The sequence below is a fragment of the Pelophylax lessonae genome, assembly GCF_965119305.1.
Source record: "Pelophylax lessonae genome assembly, chromosome: 2".
NCBI lineage: Eukaryota > Metazoa > Chordata > Amphibia > Anura > Ranidae > Pelophylax > Pelophylax lessonae.
The window spans coordinates 450,455,606-450,483,555 of record NC_138769.1 but is presented as its reverse complement, the minus strand read 5'-3'; the positions used below and the strand labels follow the sequence as shown (position 1 = coordinate 450,483,555).

The 27,950-nt window shown below is 46.1% G+C and overlaps 2 protein-coding genes across 3 annotated transcripts in view; both read left to right on the top strand.

Annotated features, from left to right (window-relative positions):
* The window catches only part of CFAP97D2 (CFAP97 domain containing 2), a 66,281-nt gene extending 65,275 nt beyond the window's left edge, over window positions 1-1,006 (top strand). For both annotated transcript variants that reach the window (XM_082246007.1, XM_082246006.1), the window contains exon 5: window positions 9-1,006. In XM_082246007.1, the coding sequence (XP_082102133.1) occupies window positions 9-494 (486 nt within the window). In that variant the 3' untranslated portion in view covers window positions 495-1,006. The remainder of the gene's footprint in view (window positions 1-8) is intronic.
* An 8,245-nt stretch (window positions 1,007-9,251) lies between these two features.
* CDC16 (cell division cycle 16) overlaps window positions 9,252-27,950 on the top strand; it is an 83,509-nt gene continuing 64,810 nt past the window's right edge. Inside the window, exons 1-2 of the mRNA XM_082246005.1 lie at window positions 9,252-9,517; window positions 17,518-17,572. Coding sequence (XP_082102131.1) covers window positions 9,470-9,517; window positions 17,518-17,572 — 103 coding nt within the window. The 5' untranslated portion in view covers window positions 9,252-9,469. The remainder of the gene's footprint in view (window positions 9,518-17,517; window positions 17,573-27,950) is intronic.

Here is a 27,950-nt window from a genome sequence, read left to right as displayed (position 1 = left end):
TTTTTTAGACCTCAAAAGGAAAAAAGAAATCCTCAATGCGAGAAGCTGAGAAGGACTTCAGAACTGAAGACAAGAATAGTAAAGATGATGCTGACACAGAGAAGGGATCAGTAGAGAAAGAGGAAAACATACCACAAAATGCACAAAATAAAAACAATGACAGTATGGCTGTCAGGGAAACTAAGGATCACAAGGAAGCACGTAGTGACAAAGGAAGGGATCAAGAGGCGAGCCAGCCTAGAACAGACAGCAAACCAAAGGAAGTCCACGATGACATGGAGGAGACAGAAGATCAGTCGGGGATAGGTGACAAAGAAGAGGCTTCTAAAGCACCAGAGGATGAAAAGGAAGACAGTTACTATGATGCTGGCAGAGAAGACAAATCATATAGATCAGAAGATTCTAAAAGTGACCAAGAGGAAGAGGATGAGAAAGAATCAAAAAAAGAGGATGAGGAATCATATCATGCAGACTACAATTCAGATAAAGATTAGATTATTAATAAGAATAATGTTCTGAATACAGTCATCTCTTGCTGTGAATGGTCTTATTTAATTGCCCCCACCCCTCAAGTGCAGCCCACCAGGCAACATACTTACTTTACCTTCCTACCTAATCCAGTAATGTTCACTGTGCAGCCGACTCGGTACCACACAGCTTTCATACTGCACATGTGCACCGCAGCCCTGTTCATTCCTATGGGACAGTCATACTTAGTAGGATTGCTAAAGGTCACGAAAAACAGAACTGTCCTATATGAATGTGCAGTATGAAGAGGAGCTGGTTGGAGGTTTTCTTTGACTGCGAACATCACTGGATCAGGAAGGAAAGTATGTTATTAGATGGGCTGCATTTAGAGGGTGTTAGTGAATTAAAGGTCAACTCTATAATATATGTAGTATTTAGTAGGTTGTAGAATCTACCCTCAGGAAATATAATCACAAAAATGACAAATAATAACTGTGAAGGACTGAGTACAGATTGGATTGGGCCAACAATTTATTTCATTTCAAATACTTAGTGCTGCCTATAACTATTAGGAGACAATGAGCATTTAAGCTGTAATAGCTGTTCTACATTTAGATCATGTGCACCAGGGCAGGGAACCTTAGGCCTAGGGGTCAAACACAATGAACTAGCCAACTTATGGTAAAGAAAGTGTACAAAGCAAAGTGTGCCATGGTGCTGCAATGATTGGGGGACTTGGCGAAAGATAACTGTTCCTTCCAGAAGACTTCCCTCTGCCAGATGTTGTGATTGCAGGTCTGAAAGTCCAACATATCTTATTTGTACTGGGCCACAGGGCAAATACCCCCGTTTTCCAGCCCAGTCCTCCCTGTGCTATGCACTAGGACTTTGAATGAACTCTGGAACAAAGAATAAATAAACTGTTCTGCACAATAACTGGGTATCAGTGTCATTTCAAGTCTGCACTGTAAACATCTGTAAGCCAAATGGTTGATGGTCAGGAGTGCTTTTTTGAGACATATTGCTCATGTTTCAAAGTAAAAATTCGGGAATACTGAATCCATTATTTGTGGACTAACCACCTTCCTACTGCTGCATTGTAAAGATAATGGCAGTGAGGTGGACATCTATTACCGGTGTGCCATTTATGAAACGGCACTGTAAAAATAAGTCACGGCTCACGGGCGGCCAGTGTGTCTATATAATGCCTGTGGTAAAACTGATATTAGACAGCTTGCATTACAGACAAAAAGCACACAGCCAATACTAATGGCTTTGTGCCTTGTGATTGCTCTGTTGGCCAATCACAGAAATCACAAATATAAATACAGCTTGTCTTTATGTCAGAATTCCTACTCCTTCCACCTCTGCTGCTGATTCTCCCGATCCATTTCATTCTTCTGCAGCTGGCCCCTCTCCTGCATGGTTCTGTGAGTCAAACTGCTCCCACTGACCACGAATGAAAAAAGGGGCACACTGTTCAGCATGGGGGGGTGGGAGGGATAAGGATCACTGCTGAGCACAGCAAGAGGGCACACAAGGGGCACATGGACTTTAAATGAGCACACTGATTAGCAGTGATACTGGGGAAAACATCACTGACTACCAATGATAGGGGGCAAACACCACTGACCACCAACATTTTAAGAGGCACTCGCCACCAACATAAGGGGGTGCTAACTCCTGATGACTAAAAAATCCAAGCTGTTCTATGCATTACATAGTCCTGACCCCTGCACTCTGACTGCTACGCTGTATAAGCTATGTGTGGGTAGGTGCAGTGGCAGAAAACACTCAGAGTCCAGTTGCAGAGAACAGAACTGTATTGAAAGTGAGGTTCAGTAATACACAACAAGCCCGGCGAAAAGGCACCCTGACTGGGAACATTCACAGGATGTAACAACGATGGAGTAGTAGCAGGTCTTAGGTGTGCCGACAGCATCTGTCTAGAGGGGCAAACTGTAGTTTGGCTGGACCTTACCCAAGTTGGGAGGCTTCCAGGTACAATGGCGTGTCCCTGCACATTCCCTACTGGTCTGGAGCCTCTCCCTGGCCTAAAGCAATGTCCCTGGCAGACGGGTGACCTTTCACCACACGTGAAATTTGTACCAAACCAGGCAGCCAGGGTCTGAAATAGACTCTGCCTGACCCAAGATTTCCTCTGTGACCGAGGAAACCATAGAGGAACTAGACTCCTCTTGACTTCCTCCTCCAACTGCATTGCGGCTGTGGATGAGCGCCACCTGCTGTGGAAAAAATAGACTGCACATGCCTACACTCACCGCCCACTTACCCTTTGACAGATACTGGGCACAATTCACTAAAGGTTATCGCATACCTTATGACAGTCACGTGATCATGTAACGCATGCGATAAGGAAAACGTCAATTCACTATTGATCGTATGCAATATTTAGTGCAAACACCAAAAACATTTTTTAAATACTGCATAAAAAGGCATTAAAGTAAATTCACAAAAGGAAATAAATAAATAAATGCATGCCGTAGTTAAGTACTGATCCAAGCTTGCGATACCTTTGCCAATAGTCAGACCCCCCCCCCCCCCCCCCCCGGTGATTGTTTTAATAAATTAGGTGGGAAAGTGCAAGGTGGAGCAGGTGTCAGCTAGATTTTAGCCAGGAGTTGTCTCTGGAGGCAGTCGGGTGGCATAGCAAAGATGATAGAGGCTTTGAATCCAGTCTTCTGGAATTTAAAGCAATGCAGGAGGAGGAAATCTCAAGTGGTCCTTTTAAAGGAGCGCACACTGCTGGATCAATTCACAGGGGATGATACCCTGAAGAAGTTCAGGTTATCCAAGCCCCTTATCATGGAGCTTTACACCCAACTTATAGGGTACCTTAAGCCCTCAACACAGAGAAGCCATATGATACCAGCCATGCTTTGCTTTGCTGGCTTCCTTACACTTTTTTGAAAAAGCACATCAGATGCTTGCGATAACTTACCGCATTTTTTCATGCGGTATTTAAGGCATACTTCAGAAAGATAACGCATGCAAGATTTTAAGGAGAGTTTCCTTGTGAATTACAGTTTTTTTTCTGAACGTTGTGCGCTATTTTACCACATACTCGAATGCAGTAAAATATTGCTTAGTGAATTGTGCCCGCTGTCTTCAGCATCCCAACACAGTAAAGAACAACATGACGCTGCAATAAACATGGTTAAGGTAAAGGCAACAACATTTCAAACAACATCATCTGAATACTTTGCAGGAAGCTGCCTGCGGTTAAACCACATGGGGTAGCGGGCTTTATTGGCCTCTCTGGAGTCATCTTTTACATAGTCATTTTCTGTTGGAAGTTGTGGAGCCTCAGGTAGATGAGGACCTACCAAACCCCCATTCCCCAGGCTAGAGGCGGACTCCTAAGGAGAGTCTAGACAGTCAGTTAGACCTGCAGGGGCTTCTGGTCTGTCCAAAGACACTGCACACGGGCTTCCTCCTTCTGAGTCTGCAGTGGCCTGAGGCTCTAGCATTAGAGGAGGCAGGTACCTTTTGTCAGGAACTTCTTGTACTGGTGGGACATCCATGGAGTCTAAGACTTCTCTATCTGCGGCAGGTTTGGAAGAGCAATCGCCACTTAGTACACAGGGTCTTAACAGGTTGTGGAACCATTTCTTGTTGGAATACGAACCCTCACAGATTACATCATATAATGGGGTTGGAGGGAAGGGCTGTTTCTCAACCCAATAGGGGGTGTGCTCCCACTTGGGATACAATTTGCTGCCTATTTCATGTTCGGTTTCCTTCACCAGCACCCAGTCCAGGTGTTTGACATGGTAATCAAAGGTTTCGGAGAAAATGATGATGATATCATCCAAGTAGACCAACACAGTCTCAAAGTTGAAATCTAGATATTTCTCCATCAAGCACTGGAACATCCTGGGGAAATTACTCGCTCCACAACCTGGTTGTTAATCTGAATCTTCACCCAGGTGACACCTACCAGGATGGGCAGGTTATTGGCCATCTTGAGGGACAACCAAGAGGGGTCCTGCTGGTCCCACGTCTGGAATCGCTGAGCGTAGAAGTCATACTCCATGATGTGACTGCAGATCCTATGTCAATCAGGCAGGGGACCTCTTGACCATTGAGGAGGGTGTTCACTACTGAACTTGGCTCGTCCCTCTTGTCATGGTTCTACGGATGTGAGCCCACAGGTGAGCAGGTGACACGGGATCCCCCAGGGCGTGGAATCTAAGGGCCAGCCAGTGTTCTGCCAGGGACCCCGTCACGGAAGTTTGGACTTAGCTGCGTGCTGACCCCAGTTCACAACCCCAAGGTCCACCCTGCTCATGAGGAGGGTTCCCAAAGAGACAGTGCAGGCACAGATGGATGGAAGGATGAATGGATGGATGGAGCAAAGAGACAGCCAGATAACGAGCCAAGGTCAGGGCCGGCGGGAGACAAACGTAATCAGGAGAACTAGCCAAATAGGTACTCAAGGGATCAGTCCACGAGAAGTCGGGTAGGAATAATAACACGGCAGGGGCTCAGGAACAAGTGTTACTCAAGCAACTAGAAACTGGTCTGAGTGTGATTTAAATAGGGAGACACATAGGAGGCTGGACAGGAAGTAGCAGGAAGGAATATTAACCATCAGGTGAAGCAGGTGACACCCATAGCTGCTAAGTCAGCGCAGCAAGAGCAGAACACAGGCTTGTGGAACCACAGGTGCCAGCAGGCCTACAGCAGCAAAAGGTAAAAAAGGTATGCAAACAGTAAGACACAGATCAGCTATGCAGCTGATCTGTGACAGTACCCCCCGCCCGCTTATGAGGTCTCCTCCCCACACATCTAGGGGCTGGTTTGGAGGGAACTTTCTGATGAAAATTGGTCACCAAGCGTGGGGCCGAGACATCTGCAGCAGGAATCCAGGACCCCTTCCAATCAATCAGATAGAGTAACTTCCCCCGGGAGTATTTGGAGTCCAATATTTCTTTAATCGCATACTAATCCGTGGTGTCTGCAACAGGGGCAGGGTGAGAAGAAGGGCGAGAGAAGCGAATGATGATCAGTGCCGTGAGCATGGAGACATGAAAGGCATTGGGGATCCTGAAATGAGAGGGCAGGCGGAGCTTGAAAGCAACTAGACTGATCTGACAGAGAATTGGAAAGGGACCAAAGAAGCGAGGGGCAAATTTCATTGAGGGCACCTGGAGTCAGATGAGCTTGGTAGAGAGCCAAACTCTTATCGCCAGCTAGGAACTTAGGACCAGGGCGACGATGACAATCTGCTGCCGATTTATGCCTGGAAGCAGCCTGATAAAGATTCTTGGAAACTTCTTTCCAGATTGAGCTGAAGGTGCTTTGAGTTGCGGTAGCTGCTGGTATGAGAGAAGAGATTGAAACAGGAAAGGGAACAGACGGATGCTTCCCGTAAACAATGAAGAAGGGAGATTTTCCAGTACTGGCATTGGAGTGGTGATTTAAGGCAAACACTGCCCAGGGCAAAAGGTCCACCCAGTCATCTTGGTGTGCTGAGATGAAGGCACGGAGATGACATTCTACATTTTGATTGACACGTTAAGTTTGCCCATTGGTCTGGGGATGAAAGGCAGATGAGAAATCCAATTTAATCCCGAAGGAGCTGGCCAAGGCTCTCCAAAACCGAGCAGTAAATTGAACTCCCTTGTCAGAGACAATGTGTGAAGGCATCCCATGGAGAAGAAAGATTTCCTTGATGAAAGTCATGGCAAGACTGGTAGCTGTAGGTAGACCTGGGAGAGAAATCAAGTGACACATTTTGGAGAACTGATCCACCACTACCCAGATGACCATAGAACCTGCTGAGGCGGGCAGATCTGACATAAAACCCATAGAAATACAACGCCAAGTTATATCGAGAACTGGTAAGGGTAGAAGCAGCCCAGCTGGGGCGGACGTGGCAGACTTGGATTGTACACAAACCGTGCAAGCTTGTACATACTCTTTGACATCCTTACGAAGAGAGGGCCACCAGTAGTAACGCTGAAGAAGGTCACAGGTACAATGTATACCAGGATATCCAAAGAACTTGGAGTCATGTGCCCACGCAAGGAGTTTGGGCACCACAAATATTGTACCTGGAGGAGGCTGTGTGGGCAGAAGCTGAGAAATGGCTAGAATTCGGTGCGGGGGGATGATGGGGTCAGGATCTAGGTAATTCTCAGAATCGTTGGCATTGAACGACCTGGACAACACATCAGCACAAACATTTTTGGCACCAGGACAAAAAGTAATGTTGAAATTGAACCGGGCGAAAAAGAGAGCCAGCAGACCTACAGCAGCAAAAGGTAAAAAACGTATGCAAACAGTATGACACAGATCAGCTCCGCAGCTGATCTGTGACACCTCTGCCCCGGGAGCCACTAGTTTAACAGCGGCCTGCAGGTACTTTTGGATTCTGGCTCACCACAGTTCTTGTACAGTTCTACATGTCCAAAGCAGCCACACCGCCAGCACTTACGATCCTCCTCTGGGTCCCTCCGCAACAGATTTTTACCTTTAGAGTGGTGGGCCAAATCCTGCTTGAATGTGGACATTTCTGGTTTCAAGGAGGCCATGTCCTGGATGAGTTCCCTTAAAGCCATCTGTATGGCTAACATTTCAGGTGTAATGGTTCATGTTTTTTGTCACTGCCACAGTTGCTTCTTCATCTTCCTGTTCCCGCGCAACCGCGTCCACCACAGTATCATGGAAAGAGATTGCAGGTTGTGCTTTGCTTTAGTACTTTAGGGATTTCCTGACTGGTTCAGCATTCATTCCTATCACAAACTGATCCCTCAATAGGTAGTCTTAGGTGGATATATTGGCACAGCCATGCACATCCCTCTTCTCTAAGCATTTCCAAAGATTCTGGGTGAGGCTTTCGTCCTCCTGTTGCCTTCGGAGAAAGAACCTCCGCCTTAACTCTGGGACTGTCATGTTCTCTCCAAACAGGTTCTCCAGACATGCTACAATCCATTCTAAACTGGCCCGATCCTCTTGCAGTAGTGCCATTATCGCTCGGTGGATGTCATACTCCAGAGAGTTGATAGCTCCATGATCAGCCGGACGGGAACCTAAAACAGGCGTGCAGCGCTCTCCAGTCTCTCCTCCCACTGAGCCAGGGAAATATTGGACCTGTTAAACTTTGACACCAGGGCCAAGGCCAATGCTAATGGTGCCATGATGGTTCCCGCACCTCCTTCTGTACTCACTGCAAAAGGGGACATATCCTGCGGACTGCCGCCAAGTGTGGGTAGGTGCAGCCAGGTGCCACTTAGAGTCCAGTTGCACAAAATGGAACTGTATTGAAATTGAGGTTCGGCAATAAACAACAAGCCCGGTGGGAAGGCACCTGACCAGGAACACTCACAGGATGTAACAGCGATGAGTAGTAGCAGGTTTCAGGTGTGCCACTTGTCTCAAGGGGTGAACTGCAGCCTGACTGGTCCATACCCAAGTGAGGAGGCTTCCAGTTATAATGGTGTGTCCCTGCACTTTTCCTACTGGTCTGGAACCCCTTCCTGATGCTGGGGGAGTCTTCACAGTGAGATCTAAAGTAATCTAAGTCCCCTAAATCTTTGAAGGGGGAATGAAGCTCCTCTTTAAAATGGTTCTAAATACTCAAGGTTTTTTAACTTACTGGATTCTCTGCATTAAGGTAAAAACTTTCTGTGTTGCAGGACACCCCCACCCCCCTTATACCTACCTGGGCACGATCTCGATCAAGCGCTGTGCCTGAGAGCAGCGTCTCCCTCCGCTCAATCCCTCCTTGCTGGGCAGATTGATAGCAGCGGAAGCCATTGGCGTTCAATTTAGACTGAGCCAAGTGATATAAATCATAAACTATTGCACCAAACTTGGCACCCTGACAGCCCTGCATTTCAATGGCAAAATTCAGAAAAGGAAGCCAAGCTTTTCTTATATGAAAACCATATTGGCTCAGCCAAATTCCACTTGTTTTATACTACCTGGGCATCCTTCTATATAGAAACCTTCAATTTGAGCCAAGTGATATAAATCATAAAATATGGCAATCTGACAGCCATGCATTTCAATAGCAAAATTCAGAATAAGAAGGCAGGCTTTTTCTATATGAAAACCATTTTGGCTCAGCCAAATACCACTTGCTTTATACTAATCACTTATTGTGGTTATGCCAAATAGAGATGGGCTCAGATCGAGCCCGCAAGGAAGTCGGCACTGCACACCGCCAATCATAAGCAGCGTGTGTATGTGTAGCTGCTGGTTGGCAAATGCCTCACTGCCTATGATTGGCGATGTGCAGTGGCGGCCTCGACCTGAACACGCCCGAGCCCATCACTTATTTTAAACAACACAAACATAGAGGGTGAATCTCCCTATCTGTGGCACAGACAGCAATACAAACCTGACAGGTAGGGTTGCCACTTCATCCCTTTAATCCAGGATACATTAATTACACAGGTTCTGAGGCTAATATAATGCACTGAGTTAAATTACCACCTTTATTCACCACAGAACCTGTGTAATTAATGTGTGTCCTGGTTTAAAGGGATGAGGTGACAACCCTACAGACAGATGTTTCCATTCTGGCCAAAATGTAAAAAAAAAAAAAATGTTAATTTAACTCTACTTTAAATTGACAACCACTGCATTAGAAGTAACAAAAAGTGCTTCGTTATAAGTCACTATATAAGCAAGTATAAATGCAAAGATTGTTGGAAACCTCCAAACGTCCACCGAGAATGCAGCAAACATCCTATTCTACTCTACTGCTATGTTTTGCCATCCGGAACTAGTAAGCGTCGCACTATGTTTCCGGCCGGTGAGCGATCTATGTAACACGCATCCTCCCTGAACGTTTATGCAGCTGATACTGCTGCGCCCCGGCGTGTATGAAGCTCCGGAGCCGGTGTAACACATCGGAGGGTGAGGCTATCGCCGGTGCCCACCAAAGTACTTCACGTTTGGCAGTATCGGAGGCGCGCACCTTCGTGGTGGGCGCGCCTCCTTCCAGCCGTGTCACCCAGCTACAAACATGAACTTGGATCGTTTACGAAAGAGAGTGCGGCAGTATATAGAGCAGGTGAGAACACGTGACGGCCGTGCATCACGTGATATGGCAGTGCCTCCTGCTAGGGTGGGTGCAGACTCACTACTGGTCTTCCTCTAATACGAGGGCTTAGCTTTGCCAGGCACATGGTTTGCCTTGTATAATCTTCCCCTGGTCTGTGGTCAGGAATTCCATAAAATGTATCACATGTAGAATGATGCTGGGGCTGAGAGTGTAATACACATCTGTGCTATAAACATTGTGTTCTTTCCAGAACAGGGACACTCTTCTCTGAGATTGGGCCCATTCACTGACTATGTACTGCTGACATTTTACTACACACACATATATACATGAAAGGATGCCACATTCTTTGATGGGAATGAAAATGATCAACCTACAGAATTCAAAGACACCCCATAAATCAAAGTGTAAAATCATGCAGCAGCCTAGTCCATTTTGCTGAAATTTCATTGCAGCAACTCAAAATGGTACTAGTAGATTGTATGGCCCCCATGTTTGTATGCATGACTGACAATGTCAGGACACGCTCCTAATGAGATGACGGATGGTGTCCTGGGGTATTTCCTAAACACTAAACTAGTACATGCATTGCAGGAAAAAACTTACCAGGAAAGGATAAAGGACCTTAACATGTATAGCTTGGAAGAAAGAAGAGACAGAGGGGATATGATAGAAACTTTTAAATACATAAAGGGAATCAACTCGGTAAAGGAGGAGAGCATATTTAAAAGAAGAAAAACTACGACAAGAGGACACAGTTTTAAATTAGAGGGGCAAAGGTTTAAAAGTAATATGATGAAGTATTACTTTACTGAGAGAGTAGTGGATGCATGGAATAACCTTCCTGCAGAAGTGGTAGCTGTAAATACAGTGACAGAGTTTAAGCATGCATGGGATAGGCATAAGGCTATCCTTCATATAAGATAGGGCCAGGGACTATTCATAGGATTCAGATATATTGGGCAGACTAGATGGGCCAAATGGTTCTTATCTGCCGACACATTCTATGTTTCTATGTTTCCTCCCAGATGCAGACCAGGGCATCACTGAGCTCCTGAACAGACTGAGGTGCAACCTGGTTCTGTCAGATGGACCGAAACATAATGTCCCAGAGGTGTTCTATTGGATTTAGGTCAGGCAAGCGTGGGGGCCATTCAATGGTATCAATTACTTCATCCTCCAGGAACTGGCTGCATATTCCTGCCACATGAGGCCGGGCATTGTCATGCACCAGGAGGAACCCAGGACCCACTGCACCAGTGCAGGGTCTGACAATGGATCTAAGAATTTTGTGCTAATACCTAATGGCAGTCAGGGTGTGATTGTCTAGCCCAGCCTTTCTCAACCAGTGTGCTGACAGAGGTCCTAAGGTGCGCCGCAGGGTCATGGGAGAGAAGGGCTGTCAGATGAGCCTGATCTCCCGACCCCCGCTGAACTGACAAAGGCACTGTGAGTCAGCTCCATCAGCCTCAAAAGTGAAAGTAAAGAGGAGTGTGCTGTGCTTCCTCCTACAGTGCAGTACCGGCTAAAAAAGAAAGGTACTGTGCTACAATGTTTTAAAGAGCTTTATGCATGTGTATGTGTGTGTGTATGTGTGTGCATGTGTCTGTATGTGTGTGTGCGTGCTATCAGAACTGCTTTTGTAGGGCTTGTTTGTGATAGTACCAAAGAATGCTGCTCCTCTGAAAAGCAATCCATGATCAGATTGCTTTTCCGAGGCATTTACCAGGTGGTAAAGAGGCAAAATGTTGTCCCCTCACCACCTACTTTAAGCCCATAAATGCAGCATTACCACACAGCAACCGTGCAATGCGCACAGTTGTGGGGTGGTTGCAGTGCAGCTCTTTTCACCCTGGGTATGCCTGCAGCTGAAGCCACAGCATGTGTACCCCCCCTCAGCTGCTTCCTCTGCAGCTAAAGGAGGAGAAGTTGGGGGTGGTAAAAACAGTTCAACCTGACGTGATCAAGCCCCTGGTTCACATCTGTGTAGCTGCTTGCTGCGTGTAGGGCAGCCCAGTTATTTCAATGGGCTTCCCTACCCGCAGAAATGCACGGAAAGATGTCCCTGGCCCTTTTTTTCAAGTTTTGCCGCACAAAAAGCACCTTATGTTTGCCAATCTATGGGGTACCATTAAGAGTTATTGGCACCCCTAAAGAGCAGAGCATTTGTCTGTGTGTCAGGAACGAGCGCTACACAGTAACGTGAACCAAGCCTTGGACAGGGGTGCCTCAAGACTGAAAATACTTTTCAAGGGCACCCGACTGAATAAAGGTTGAGAAACACTAGTTTAGTCTGTAGAGCAGGGGTGGGGAACCTCCGGCCCGCGGGCCGCATGCGGCCTGCACAATTCTTCTGTCCAGCCTGCACAATCGTTGCGATCCGAGTGCAAAGCAAAGCAGTGCACCTCGAGCCCGCCCATTTGTGTGACAATAGCGAATGAAAATTCGCTACTGTCTCACGGATCTGCCTCTGGCCGAGGAGGAGGCGGGAGGAGACGAAGAGAGGAAGCCGCCCGCCGCTACAACAGGTAAATTAAGTGCACTGGGGCTTTGCATGCTGTTCACTCTGCATTGTGGTCATTGAAAGGGGGCACGCTCTGGGCACTCCGCATTGAAAGGGGGCACGCTCTGGGCACTCGCATTGAAAGGGGGCACTCCGCATTGAAAGGGGGCACGCTCTGGGCACTCCGCATTGAAAGGGGGCACTACGCATTGAAAGGGGGTACGCTGTGGGCACTCCGCATTGAAAGGGGGCACGCTCTGGGCACTCCGCATTGAAAGGGGGCACGCTCTGGGCACTCTGCATTGAAAGGGGGCACGCTCTGGGCACTCCGCATTGAAAGGGGGCACTCCGCATTGAAAGGGGGCACGCTGTGGGCACTCCGCATTGAAAGGGGGCATGCTGTGGGCACTCCGCATTGAAAGGGGGCACGCTCTGGGCACTCCGCATTGAAAGGGGGCACGCTCTGGGCACTCCGCATTGAAAGTGGCACTCTGCATTGAAAGGGGGCACGCTCTGGGCACTCCGCATTGAAAGGGGGCACGCTGTGGTCACTCCGCATTGAAAGGGGGTACGCTGTGGGCACTCCGCATTGAAAGGGGGCACACTGTGGTCACTCCGCATTGAAAGGGGGCACGCTGTGGTCACTCCGCATTGAAAGGGGTTACGCTGTGGTCACTCCGCATTGAAAGGGGTTACGCTGTGGTCAGTCCGCATTGAAAGGGGGCACACTGTGGTCACTCCGCATTGAAAGGGGGCACGCTGTGGTCACTCCGCATTGAAAGGGGGCACGCTGTGGTCAGTCTGCATTGAAAGGAGGGCAAGCTGTGGTCAGTCTGCATTGAAAGGGGGCATGCTGTGGTCAGTCTGCATTGAAAGGGGGCATGCTGTTGTCAGTCTGCATTGAAAGGGGGCACGCTGTGGGCACTCCGCATTGAAAGGGGGCACGCTGTGGGCACTCCGCATTGAAAGGGGGCACGCTGTGGGCACTCCGCATTGAAAGGGGGCACGCTGTGGGCACTCCGCATTGAAAGGGGGCACGCTGTGGGCACTCCGCATTGAAAGGGGGCACGCTGTGGTCAGTCTGCATTGAAAGGGAGGCACGCTGTGGTCAGTCTGCATTGAAAGGGGGGCAAGCTGTGGTCAGTCTGCATTGAAAGAGGGCACACTATACCTTGATTACTGAAGGCCCCTTTCACACTTTTGTGACCTCAAAGTCACGCAATTTTTTACAGCGTTTTTTGCCGCAAAGCAATGCCTATTACATTTATGCATACATTTTGTGCGGCCCCCGAACGATGTTACAAAAATCCAAATGGCCCTTGGTAGAAAAGAGGTTCCCCACCCCTGCTGTAGAGGTATGTGCTTCCCTCCATGGATATGGCTCCACAGACCATGACAGACCCACCAACAAACTGGTCATGCTAAACGATGTTTCAGGCAGCATAACATTCTCCATGGCTTCTCCAGACCCTTTCACATCTGTCACATGTGCTCAGGGTGAACCTGCTCTCATCTGTGAAAAGCACAGAGTGCCAGTGGTGGACCAGCCAATTCTGGTGTTCGAAAAGTAAATGTCAATCGAGCTCCACGGTGCCAGGCAGTGAGCAGAGGGCCCACTAGAAGACATCGGGCCCTCAGGCCACCCTCATGAAGTCTGTTTCTGATTGTTTGGTCAGAGACACTCACCCCAGTGGCCTGCTGGAGGTCATTTTGTAGGGCTCTGGCAGTGCTCATCCTGTTTCTCCTTGCACAAAGGAGCAGATACCAGTCTTGCTGATGGGTTAAGGACCTTCTATGGCACTGTCCAGCTCACCTAGAGTAACTGTGTGTCTCCTGGAATCTACTCCATGCTCTTGCAAGACACAGCAAACCTTCTGGCAATAGCACGTATTAAAGTGCCATCCTGGAGGAGTTGGACTGCCTGTGCAACTTCTATAGGGTCCAGGTATCGCCTCATGCTACCAGTAGTGACACTGACCCTAGACAAATGCAAAACTAGGGGAAAAAAGTTACAAAAGATGAGTAGGGAAAAGAAATGTCAGTGGTCTTCACCTGTAAAACCATTCCTGTTTTGGAGGTCGTCTCATTGTTGCCCATCTAGTGCACCTCCTTATTAATTTCATTACTTTAAAGCAGCTGAAACTGATTAACAACCCCCTCTGCTACTTTACTGACCAGATCAATATCCCAGGAGTTTAATTGACTTGATGCTTTATCCTGAATAAAAAGTGTTCCTTTAATAGGTTTTTGAGCAGTGTAAATATGGATATGTGTGTATGTACAGTGCCTTGCGAAAGTGTTTAGCCCCCTTGAACTTTTCAACCTTTTGCCACATTTCAGGCTTCAAACATAAAGATATAAAACTGTCATTTTTTGTGAAGAATCAACAACAAGTGGGACATAATCATGAAGTGGAACAAAATTTATTGGATATTTCAAACTTTGTTAACAAATAAAAAACTGAAATATTGAGCGTGCAAAATTATTCAGCCCCTTTACTTTCAGTGCAGCAAACTCTCTCCAGAATTTCAGTGAGGATCTCTGAATGATCCAATGTTGACCTAAATGACTAATGATGATAAATAGAATCCACCTGTGTGTAATCAAGTCTCCGTATAAATGCACCTGCACTGTGATAGTCTCAGTGGTCCGTTTAAAGCGCAGAGAGCATCATGAAGAACAAGGAACACACCAGGCACGTCCGAGATACTGTTGTGGAGAAGTTTAAAGCCGCATTTGGATACAAAAAGATTTTCCAAGCTTGAAACATCCCAAGGAGCACTGTGCAAGCGATAATATTGAAATGGAAGGAGTATCAGACCACTGCAAATCTATGAAGACCTGGCCGTCCCTCTTAACTTTCAACTCATACAAGGAGAAGACTGATCAGAGATGCAGCCAAGAGGCCCATGATCACTCTGGATGAACTGCAGAGATCTACAGCTGAGGTGGGAGACTCTGTCCATAGGACAACAATCAGTCGTATACTGCACAAATCTGTCCTTTATGGAAGAGTGGCAAGAAGAAAGCCATTTCTTAAAGATATCCATAAAAAGTGTTGTTTAAAGTTTGCCTCAAGCCACCGGGGAGACACACCAAACATGTGGAAGAAGGTGCTCTGGTCAGATGAAACCAAAATCGAATGGCAACAATGCAAAACGTTATGTTTGGCGTAAAAGCAACACAGCTCATTACCCTGAACACACCATCCCCACTGTCAAACATGGTGGTGGCAGCATCATGGTTTGGGCCTGCTTTTCTTCAGCAGGGACAGGGAAGATGGTTAAAATTGACGGGAAGATGGATGGAGCCAAATACAGGACCATTCTGGAAGAAAACCTGATGGAGTCTGCAAAAGACCTGAGACTGGGACGGAGATTTGTCTTCCAACAAGACAATGATCCAAAACATAAAGCAAAATCTACAATGGAATGGTTCACAAATAAACATATCCAGGTGTTAGAATGGCTAAGTCAAAGTCCAGACCTGAATCCAATCGAGAATCTGTGGAAAGAACTGAAAACTGCTGTTCACAAACGTTCTCCATCCAACCTCACTGAGCTCAAGCTGTTTTGCAAGGAGGAATGGGCAAAAATCGATGTGCAAAACTGATAGAGACATACCCCAAGCGACTTACAGCTGTAATCGCAGCAAAAGGTGGCGCTACAAAGTATTAACTTAAGGGGGCTGAATAATTTTGAACGCCCAATTTTTCAGTTTTTTATTTGTTGAAAAAGTTTGAAATGTCCAATAAATTTCGTTCCACTTCATGATTGTGTCCCACTTGTTGATTCTTCACAAAAAATTACAGTTTTATATCTTTGTTTGAAGCCTGAAATGTGGCAAAAGGTCGCAAAGTTCAAGGGGGCCGAATACTTTTGCAAGGCACTGTATTTGTGTGTGCGTGTGTATGTATGTATGCATATATATATATATATATATATTCACACACACACCCCAGCCATTTTATTAGGTACACCTGTTCAATTGCTTAGTAACACAAATTGCTAATCAGCTAATCGCATGACCGCAACTCAATGCATTTAGCCATCTAGATGTGGTGAAGACTACTTGCTGAAGTTCAAACCAAGCATCAGAATGGGGAAGAAATGGGATTTAAGTGACTTTGAACATGGCATGGTTGTTGGTGCCAGATGGGCTGGTCTGAATATTTTAAAAAACTGCTGATCTGCTGGGATTTTCACGCACAACCATCTCTAGGGTTTACAGAGATTGGTCCAAAAATAAAAAATATACAGTGAGGGGCAGTTGTTTAGAGGAAAATGCCTTGTTGATGTCAGAGGAGAATGGGCAGACTGGAAAAGCATCAGTAACTCCCAGCCCCCCCCCCCCCCCACCCCCGTTACAGCCAAGGTATGCAGAATACCATCTCTGAACGCACAACACATCGAACCTTCAAGCAGATGGGCTACAGCAGCAGAAGACCAAACCAGGTGCCACTCCTGTCAGCTAAGAACAGGAAACTGAGGCTACAATTCGCACAGACTCACTAAAATAGGACAATAGAAGATTGGGAAAACGTTGCTTGGTTTAATGAGTCTGGATTTCAGCTGAGACATGCGGATGGTAGGGTCCGAATTTGGCGTAAACAACATGAAAGCATGGATCCCTTCTGCCTTGTATCCACGGTTCAGGCTGGTGGTGGTGTAATGGTGTGAGGGATATTTTCTTGGCACACTTTGGGCCCCTTAATACCAATTAGGCAATGCCACGGCCTACTTGAGTATTATTGCTGACCATGTCCATCCCTTTATGACTACAGTGTACCCATCCTCTGATGGCTCCTTCCAGCAGAATAATGCACCATGTCACAAAGCTCAACTCATCTCCAACTGGTTTCTTGAGCATGACAATGAGGTCACTGTACTCCAATGGCCGCCACACTCACCAGACCTCAAACTAATAGAGCACGTTTTGGGATGTGGTGGAACAGGAGATTCATATCGGGGATATGCAGCCAAAAAATCTGCAGCAGCTGCCTGATACAATCATCTCAATATGGACCAAAATCTCTGAGGAATGTTTCCAACACCTTGTTTAATCTATGTAACAATGTTCTGAAGGCAAAAGGGGGTCTAACCCAGTACTAGCAAGGCGTAACGAATAAAGTGGTCGGTCAGTGTATATGCATACACACAGGGATCAGCCATAACTTTATAACCACTGAGACCCCGTTCACACCTAAGCCTATTGAAATCACAGCAGGACACACTTTCTTATTGGTTTTAAAAAAAGCATTGGATCACACCGATCTTGGTATGATCCGAAGCTTTGAGGGGTAGAGGAGCGATCTGGGGTCTATTAGTATATAATATAGTATCTATATCTCTTAGTAAAGAGTACCTGTCACTGCCTAATGGTATCGTAAGGAATGTTTACATTCCTTGTGATAACAATAAAAGTGATCAAAAAAATTTAAAGGGACAGTGTAAAACTTTACATGTGTACGGGCCATAACACTTGTTTGCTTTTCTGTGTCTTGCAGCAACAATACCAGAGTGCCTTGTTTTGGGCAGATAAGGTAGCTTCACTATCTCATGGTAAGAACTCTTGTTATCTATTACCACAATAAAACTGTTTTGCTGTGATACAAAAATGTTTATTTTGTCTAGGATCATCTGCAAATTTGTTCCAATATACACTGGCAATCACAATTCGAGAACAATTAATGAACACTTGATTAGCACATCTGCAGGCACAGGACATCACTAGTCTCTCACACTTCTCTGGTGTGATTTTGTTCCATTCTTCTTCCAGTCTCATCCACAGTTCGGTGACTGTAGTGGGTTTCTTGACCATACCTTTGTCACCAAGGATTTTCCAGAGGTTTTCTATTGGGTTTAGATCAGGACTCTGGGGCTGGCCATTTCATTATTTCAATGTTTTCAGCTGCAAGGAACTGCTTTACCCATTTTGCTGTGTGACAGGGGGCATTGTCATGCATGAAAATTGCTGGCTGATTGGGTGATGAACGCAGGCAAAGGAACCGCATGTGGTCGAAGTTTCTGATAAACATGGAATGGCAGGAAGGAGTGACTTGCTTACCTTACGTAAATAAAACCTTTAACTATTGAATAAGGTAACACAGACAGATAATTTGGAAATAATAAGGCCGCGGCCGTTTATTACTGGTTTAAGAAAATAATAATAAATACCCAAATATACATAATATTACAAAACCACAACCCAGTCATGAACAACTCAGGTTGTACAATAAATATAACCAGATAAATAAAACCATCCATATATATCATCCAAAACCTTGTCCCCTCTGCAAAGCAGAGGTGACCCAACCAGATAATAATTATAGCCGCGACAAACCAAAGGGGAGGGGAATGCTGAGATGAGATGTCCTGAAGATTGAGCTCTCTTTAGCCCGAAGCCGATCTTAAATAGCCCCCAAATCCACTTTTGGCGGGCACTTTGAGTGGGAATAAAGAGCGGGAAGGCACCCCATTTGCTGATAAATATAGAGGTGGCCAGAAACTCCCTAGATACTCAGCCTAAGTTCCCCAGTTACCAAAAAGAGCGGGCTTTTTGAGCGGGAAAGGTGGCCCAGGGAGGCTTAGGAGTCAAAAGGTCAATCCCTCAGTGTTAATAGCAGGGATAAAATGGCTTAAAATTAACTAATACATTTTTCTAAACTTGCCCCCTTCCGCCATCCCATAGGAAAGTGGGGGCTGTAGGAGCCCCTCTTTCTTATATGGAATGGCAGGAAGGAGTGACTTGCTTACCTTACTTAAATAAAACCTTCAGAGCCCATTCACACAGGGGCGACCTGTGAGGTCGCGGTGCACAGCGTGCACCGTGATCTCGGCGCGACATGCACAGACCTCATATCGTTGAAGTCAATGCAAGTCGCCTCCAGGTCGCCCCAAAGTAGTACAGGACCCTTTTTCTAAGTCTGAGCGACTTGTGTCGCTCCTATTAGAACGGGTCCTGTGCTAATCATTGGCAGGCGACCCACCGCGACTTGTCAGGCGACCAAGTCACCTGACAAGTCGCGCTAGTGTGAATGGGGACTTAACTATTGAAGAAGGCAACACAGACAGATAATTTGGAAATAATAAGGCCGCGGCCGTTTATTACTGGTTTAACAAAATAATAATAAATACCCAAATATACATAACTTTACAAAACCACAACCCAGTCATGAACAACTCAGGTTGTACAATAAATATAACCAGATAAATAAAACCATCCAAAAGACAGGCGGCACCTAGCGCCTGTCACCACCCCCCAGCGCGGCCAATTCAATGCCAGTTCCAAGATTGGCATTGAATATATCCAGGCCTATATCGGAGAGGTGAATACCGTCATCCCGATATAGGCCACGGATCCCACCCTCTAAATCTGTGTGCCTGTAAGAAATCACTCCGATTGCAGTAAAAAGTTTCATTAAAGCCCTGTTGACCCTCTTCCTGACTTTCTCCAAAGTTTTCAAATAAGGCCTGGATAGCCATACTAATCTCTGTATAACTTCAGAAAAAACAACCATTAAGTTGGGAAACCTCAATTTAATTGCATGTAGATCATCCCTAATTTGAAAAATTAAATCCAACGTTTTAGTTTTCCCTATATCATTACCCCCTAAATGCACTATTAATATGTCGGTGGGGGGGGGGAGAGATAACAAAAGTTTATTTAAACAGGGGATCAATTCAGACCAGGTCATCCCTCTTTTGCAGAACCAAGAGATTGCAAACTTATCCGTATCTAATTCAAGATTCTCAGAATAAATTCTTCTTCTTGCTCTCTGCTGTGCCCAGATAATATAGGAGTGCCCTATTATCCAGACTTGAAACTTTTTACCTGAAATGATCAGAAACAAGATTAGGGCAGACATAAGTAGCATAACACTTAGACCTCCACCTGCCCAACTTTTTAATCCGCTCAGCATCCAAACCAAGTCTAGCTGCCTCAGTCGCAGCACCTATCCTGAATGAGTGTGAAGAAAAATGCAGCTGGCCCAGCCCAAGAATGCTCAAACACTTTTTAAAAACAAAATCAAATTGGAACTTGGTCAGAGGCTTGCCATCTTCATTTATAAAAAATGGGGATGCTGACAGGATCGGAAAGCCAAATATTTATTAACCAAAATGGGCATACTGGGGAACCCACATATTTATTTAGATGACACCAAGAACCTGTGCCCAACTGATCCGTTTTAGATTGTTGTATAAAAATACTAATCTTAACCTCAGAACTAACAACATTAGAGAATAATTAACCTGAACCATGAACATTACTAACTCTAATCAATTCTGATATTCTTAACGCAGCAAAAAATAGGATAGAAAAGGCTGCCTGGAACATAGCTACTTCATAAACAGAGTAGCAAACTTCAGACAGAGCTTTACACAAATCCTGTAAAATAACCAGGGTAATGGGTCTACGCTTATCATCATGAAAATTAACCTTTCGATAACCCCTCATAGCCTGTTGCACCGAAAAAAAAAGAACAGGAAGGGTGGTTACGCAATTTATTAAAAAAGGAAACCTCAGCTAGGACCTTGGTTATATGCGCCCATGAATATCTTTTGGCAAACAAAAAATTTAAAAATAACAAGACCAGTTCTTCAGAAAAGGCATCTTGAGGACTATTGATGGAATTAAGGAAAGACAGCCACATAGCAAAGGCAGACTGATATCCAGCCCAAGATCTATGCGCCAAAGAATTCTTCAGGTAAGCAAATGCCAGCTCTAGACCAGATCCCAAAGGTGCGCTGGGCAGCACATCCCCACCGGGTCTGCCTCCGGATGCAGCTGAAAAAAGCGGTCCACCTGACAATGAGACAGAGAGTCCGCCAGATCATTTTCTTTACCCGGAACAAAGGAGGCCTTAATCCAAACGTTAAGAGCCAAGCACTTAAAAACCAGATACCGTAATAAGTAGGGATGCACCGAAATGAAATTCTTGGCCGAAGCCGAATAATAATGAAATGTTTGGCCGAAGGCCGAATACCGAACGCGGTGTTTCGCATTTTCTCCATTTATTTTGCCAATTTTTTGTCCTCTCTCTTGTCCTTTCATGTCTCTCTCTCTCTCTTGTCCTCTCATGTCTCTCTCTCTCTCTTGTCCTCTCATGTCTCTCTCCCTAAATGTAACTGTAGGGAATGGGATTCAGTGCACACTGAAGCCTTGTACCATAGGGTTAATGTTAGTGACACTGTAGGGATTGGGAAGGATGCTGGGAATGGAAATCAGGAAGCATGCAGGCAGCCTTGTAAATTTTAATTGCAGATACAGGGCAGTGGGCAGGTCAGGGTTAATATGGTAACATCAATTACTCAGTGACAGTCAGTCAGTGTCAGTGTGGACTCGATCAGATTATACAGTGACAGACAGTCTCTCATAGTGGTGGTAGTAGGAGGCTGGAGGTGGACTAGTAGGAGCCTGGAAAGGAGCACAGCCGCATACATACATTACTCACTCGTGCACTGCAGCCCGCCCCACACATTCAGTGAGTCTTACTCTCCTCCCTAGTTTTTTCAATGGCACATTCAGGAAGCCAATCACGCTGTGAGTAGCGGCACAGCGGAACCAATCAGGTGTGCAGGCACGCGTGATTGGTTCGCTGTGCAGCTAATCACGGCGTGATTGGCTTCCTGAATGTGCCATTGAAAAAACTAGGGAGGAGAGTAAGACTCACTGAATGTGTGGGGCGGGCTGCAGTGCACGAGTGAGTAATGTATGTATGCTCACCGCTGAAGTGTCCCGGCTTCCCCTGCCTAACACGGAAGTCTGCGAGTCCTCCTCCGAGTCCCTTCCCCCTGTAAATATTGTGACCTCGGCGATATGAATATCGCCTACGGCCACAGAACGATAGTCGATATCATATCGACTATCGTTCAGCCCTATTGTTCGGCACAAAATTATTCGGCCTTTTGACTTATTCGGCCGAACACCGAAAGTGCTATTTTTTCTATTTTCGGCCGAATAATGTTCGGCCGCCGAATATTCGGTGCATCCCTAGTAATAAGGAAATGACTGGCGGAGATCTGGAGGTCAGGCAATTTATGGCAAATAACAAGCCTTTATTGTCAGTCCTGACCAATAAACACTTGTTCTTAAAAGATTCTCCCCAGATTTCCAAGACCACTATTATGGGGAAAAGCTCCAATAAAACCACGTTTTTAACATAGCCTAACCTTTTCCATCGTTCACACCATCAATCCGCACTCCAATGATTCCGCCAAATGGCGGAGAAACCAACCGATCCCGCGGAGTCAGTGAACAGGAGGAAATCTTTATCAAGGATAAAATCAGATTGCCAGATAGCCTTACCATTAAAATGCAAAAGGAACTGTAACCAGACCATCAAGTCTTCCCTCATATCATGAGATACCCTCACATGAGCGGAAGGAGACTTGAGGCCCAATATAGCCAGATAAAATCTCCTTGAAAAGGCTTTACCTATGGGAATTACTCTGGAAGCAAAGGCGAGAAGCCCTAACAAAGACTGAAATTCCTTCAAACAAACCTTTTTTCTTCGGATCATCTGGATCAACATACCTCGCAATCTGCGGACCTTTTCCAATGGTAGCCTAAATTCCATTTTAAGAGAATCAATTGTTATACCTAAAAATTCAATGCAGGTACATGGAAGAACCGTTTTCTCACTAGCTAAGGGGATTCCAAACTTCATGCACATGAAGGAAAATGTGTTTAGCATAAATGCACAATTATCACTGCCAGCCTCTCCCATAAATAGGAAATCATCTAGGTAATGTATAACATTAGATGAACCGGACAGCTGCATAAGAACCCATTCAAGAAATGATGAAAAGCACTCAAAGTAATAACACGAGTGAACACCCCATGGGCAGGCATCTGTCGAAGTAAAAGCTGTCATTAAAAAATATCCCCAAAGAATTGACGCAGGAAGGATCCAATGGAAGCAATCTGAAAGCCGATTTAACATCAGCTTTAGCTAAAAGAGCCCCTTGGCCCAATAATCTAATTTTTACTAGAGCATCCTCAAATGTGGAATAACTCGCAGACCCTGAATCTTCACCAATCTTATCATTAAGAGAATTACCTCTAGGGTATGAGAGGTGATGAATCAACCTATAGGAATTGGGCTCCTTCTTCTGCACAATTCCAATAGGGGAAATACGAAAATTGCTGAAGGGAGGGTGAATAAAAGGGCCAACATACCTACCTAACATAACTTCCTTATTTATTTTCTCTAAAACTATATCAAACATACCTTCAACCGACTTTAAATTATTTACAATACTGCAACCTATGCCAGAAAACCTGGGAAGACTAAACCCAAACTGAAACCCTTCAGTTATTAGTTGAGCCTTCCACTGGTCTGGGAACACTTGTAGCCATGGCAACATTTCTACCCATTTCACTGGGGTTGGGGCCTTTTTGAATATTTCCTGATTGCACTCCAGCCAATCTCTTGAAACATTTAGAGACTGGGTGAGTCCCGGCGCAGAAGGCGCACTCGTGCCTGTACTTACAGGTACCAGGCCATTTACATTGGGAATCGTAGCTAAAACAAATCCCTCTCTTGTATCCGGATGAGCCTGACACCTGCTGTTGAGACACATTTTGTGGTCTCTGGAAAGTCGGCCTCTGAGGCAGAAAAAGATCCAGCCAGAGGCCAACATCCTTTGTACCCCATCTGAGATTGGGGTGCACAGCCATTTTTTTGGCGGAACGCAACATCATAATTGTACCATGCAAAGCCGCCAAAACTCTTGTATGCTTCTAGAATAATTTCTACATGATGAAACAGTCCCACACTCTTACTAGGGAATTTCTCACACAAAATTGATGAAAAGATGCAAAAAGGCCTGCAACCAACAAATTTCACAAATAGATTAAACATTTCCTCCTCTCCAGCTGCTGTGAGACACTCACCACCTATAACAGGCTGACTCAGGGATGTTCCAGGACCTTCCGATGCCCGCACTGCGTCCATCGAATCCTGCAGGGAGGAAGGAGAAAGAGAGGGTCTGACCTGAGGTGCCGACAAGCTCTGGGAACCAGCAGCCGATCTGTCTCCTTGAGGACGCTGCTCCGCTGATTGGCGATGGGGTGGCCTGGAGCCCACCGGGTTGCCGCCTCTTCCTTCTGGGTTCCGCTCCGCGGAACGTGCTGGTAACTGCTCAATGCCGGCCGGTCTTTCGGGGAAGCGACGTGAAGCGGGTGGTGAGTACCGGTGCCTGGGCGTTCGTTTCCTCTTGGTCGGACTTTCTGCACCGGAAGCGATGCGCGCTGGCCTACCACGTCCTTCCTCCGTGACCCCACGACCGCTGACGACATCCGCCGGAGGTGACGCTCTGAGGTTTCTGCTGACGGCATCCTCCCGACTCCCGACATCCGCCGCAACTTCCTCCAAGATGGCAGACGAGGACGCTGAAGCCACCGGGGTTCCGTCGGCGATCTCCCTCGGTAAGTCCAGGCATCTTCTTATCCACTCGTTGCCTCCGCTTTCCCCGGCCCGCTCGATCAGCTGCCTGAGTAGACTCATCTTGAACGGCACTGGAACGCTGGGATGAGATGTCCTGAAGATTGAGCTCTCTTTACCCCGAAGAAGATCTTAAATAGCCCCCAAATCCACTTTTGGCGGGCACTTTGAGTGGGAATAAAGAGCGGGAAGGCACCCCATTTGCTGATAAATATAGAGGTGGCCAGAAACTCCCTAGATACTCAGCCTAAGTTCCCCAGTTACCAAAAAGAGCGGGCTTTTTGAGCGGGAAAGGGGGCCCAGGGAGGCTTAGGAGTCAAAAGGTCAATCCCTCAGTGTTAATAGCAGGGATAAAATGGCTGAAAATTAACTAATACATTTTTCTAAACTTGCCCCCTTCCGCCATCCCATAGGAAAGTGGGGGCTGTAGGAGCCCCTCTTTCTTGTATTTGCATTAGCTCTGCCATGTAGCTGTAAAAAAGTCCTAACTGCTGCTGCAGAAAACATTCTGTCCTTCCCCAGTTTGATGGTGAACATAATGTTTACCATTGGACCCAAATAAAAAAATAAAAAACTTTCTTTCATCACTGAAGTGAACTTTGGAGCAGTTCACCTCTGTCCACACAACATGCTCCTCAGAAAAGGTTAGTCTAGCCTTTTGATTCTTTCTCCTAATGAGAGGTTTGGTCACTACAGAGTGGGCTTTCAGTCCAAATTCTCTTAAAGAGGTTTTAAACCTCCCCAAAAAAAGTAAAAAAATAAAAACCTAAAAGACAAAGGCATAATGAGCTAGTATGCATTGCATACTAGCTCAGTGGGAAATACTTACCTTAAAACAAAGCCCCCGCAGCGCCGCCCGCTCACACGGCGTCCATCTATACCCGGTCTTCTTCCAGGTTCGCGTCCTCTGGTCATCTGATTGACGTGCATGCGCGCAGGAGCTGACGTTCACTGCACAGTGCTCTAAAGGAACGGCATAGGTGTCCGTTCCTTTAGAGCGCATGCATCAGTGATGTCACTGGCTGCATGCAAAGTAAATATCTACCAAACGGTGCATGTTTAGGAGATATTTACAATACCTATAGGTAAGCCTTATCATAGGCTTACCTATAGGGAAAAATTACAGGGAAGCTTTACTTCCTCTTAAAACAGCAAGACAATGTATGACGAGACAGATCCTTACTCTGTTCAGCTGTGAACTGCGAGCAATTGCAGCTGCAGTGTTGAACTGATTGCCCATTGAGATTCTCCGCATTATCCTCTGTTGCATTTGTCTTTTGTGGGCGACGAGCCTTTTTGGGGGACTTAAAAAACTGCTCTTTTACTCCTGTTTAGGTCATTTCAAATACGACTAAGCAGTGACCTTGAAATTTAGGAAATTGTAGGTTGTTCTCTAATTTTGATCTCCTGTGTGTGTGTGTGTATTGTTTTAGGGCTCTTTCACACGGGCAATCCGATCAGATCCGCCTGTCAGTTTTTTAAGCGGATCTGATCGGATCCTCCATGCAGCTCTATGGGGCAGCGGGTGTCAGCGGAGACACCTCCGCTGACACCCGCTGCCATCCGTATCCGATCCTGTCCGTGAAATCTGGACGGATGGAAACCCTATTTTTCCATCCGTTCAGTAAGGCGGTCCGCTCTCATCCAATCCCCCATAGAGGGCAGCGGTGGCTGAGACACCTCCCTCTCCGCACTGCAAGCGGAGACGGAGCTGTGATCCACCGGCTCAGCGGGGATCGCGGATCGATCCCCGCTGAGCAACACGGATCCGCCTATGCAGGCGGACCGTGTGAAAGAGGCCTTAGAGAGTGTAGAGGGGTTAAAACATTCATCAGGTTTTTATTGTTGCCATTGCCCACATTAGGGGCCCGTTATCAAAACTCAAAGAAAATTCCATATTTTGGGTTGTTCCTAGAGAAGCAATAAAAGGGAAATCTTCCAATGGGGACAATAATACTGGTTACCTTCGTGGCAACCAGGGATTCCCTCACTTTTGAGGGATTTCCTATTACTTCTTGTTTTGGCTATGGGACAGGAAGTGAAGGGAAAAATTCCATATGGGACATATGGCAAAAAAAAAACTGACAGGTTATAATCCTCCCTTACTCTAGTCAAAATGGGAAAAAAAGGTTTGTGCCTATAGTTCTACTGTAAATTAGTAACCTAATTTGATAATTACTGTATATTTTCACATAATTTGCACAGCCACAGATTTTGACAAGGCACAAAACATGTCATCATGGTAACGGGAACTTTTTCCTTCTGGCTTGCTACCCACTGACTGTCGGCTCCTTGGCTGGAGCCTGCTTTTCGGGCTCAGGCGATTGAGGTAATCAACGGCGTCCATCCATTTCACATCGTGTCCCACGCTGATCTGGCCTTACATCCACCCAGACAACCAACCTGGATGATACAGCGGATTGCTATCCAGAAGGCATCTACAGCTCTTCACCTCTCTGTGGTCTGGCTGCTGCGGGGCAGGTAGACAGGCTCAGACTGGTAGCCATTTTGTCCTTGTGATCCAGTGTGGTTTTTAACGCTTGGCTGACTCTCTCAAGTGATCATTAAACTACTGTGGTAATATTGTTGGATAGCCTGAACCTGAAGCGCTCTTCTTTGCCTCTCTTGCCTTATTGACTTACTCTTTATCCCTGGAGTTTCTATGGGAGCAGCTGTGGTTCTGTATAGGCTCCATTTTTATTTTGTATTATCACTGGGCACCTGTTCCTTTTCTGTAGTCCTTCGCATCTCTAGAAGGAGCCTGCTTGGGCGTCCTCCGCCTTCCTGCACCTTCAATGTAGTGGTGAACTCTGGGGGAGCAACCTGGGGTCGCTGATATCCTATACCATCTGGTTAAGATTGTATTGCCTGTTTCCTGAATTTTACAGGATATCGAAGCCTTATGTGTCATTTAGAGAATTCTTTTGCTTTGTTTTTCAATAAAGATCATGTGCAACTCTTGTTCCCATTTAGCTAGATATTTTTGGGTTAGGAAGGTTGGCTGGGTGAGTCAGTATTTGATATGCATGGGACAAGCCGTGTAACACCGGTTCTGATGATAAATATAGTTATTCGAATTCGGTAAGATCTGCGAGATACTGGACTTTACCCTAGTTATGTGTCAGGAAGTCCCTGAGTTGCATTGCCTTCCAAATACAGAGATTTTTTTCGAAGTGCAAGGTATTAGGGTGTCATCCCGATGCTGGCTTTACTATCTAGTGAGTTACTGACCTGGAGAAACCTTTAGGAGTTCAGACTTTACTGACTGCATGATTATTCTAGGTCAGTGTCTCATTAGATAGTGAAGCTGGGATCAGAATGAAAGCCACAGAGCCTCCCCCTTGTTTCATTACAGGTTGAAACTTTTCTGCCTTAACTGATTACGACCAGTCGCTGTAGTTTTACTGCGGCAGGTCGGCTCTGTCCCGCGAAACTATATACCTGTATGTTGTTTCGCGTGCCCATTGGCCAATGGGGGAGCCAATTAGCGG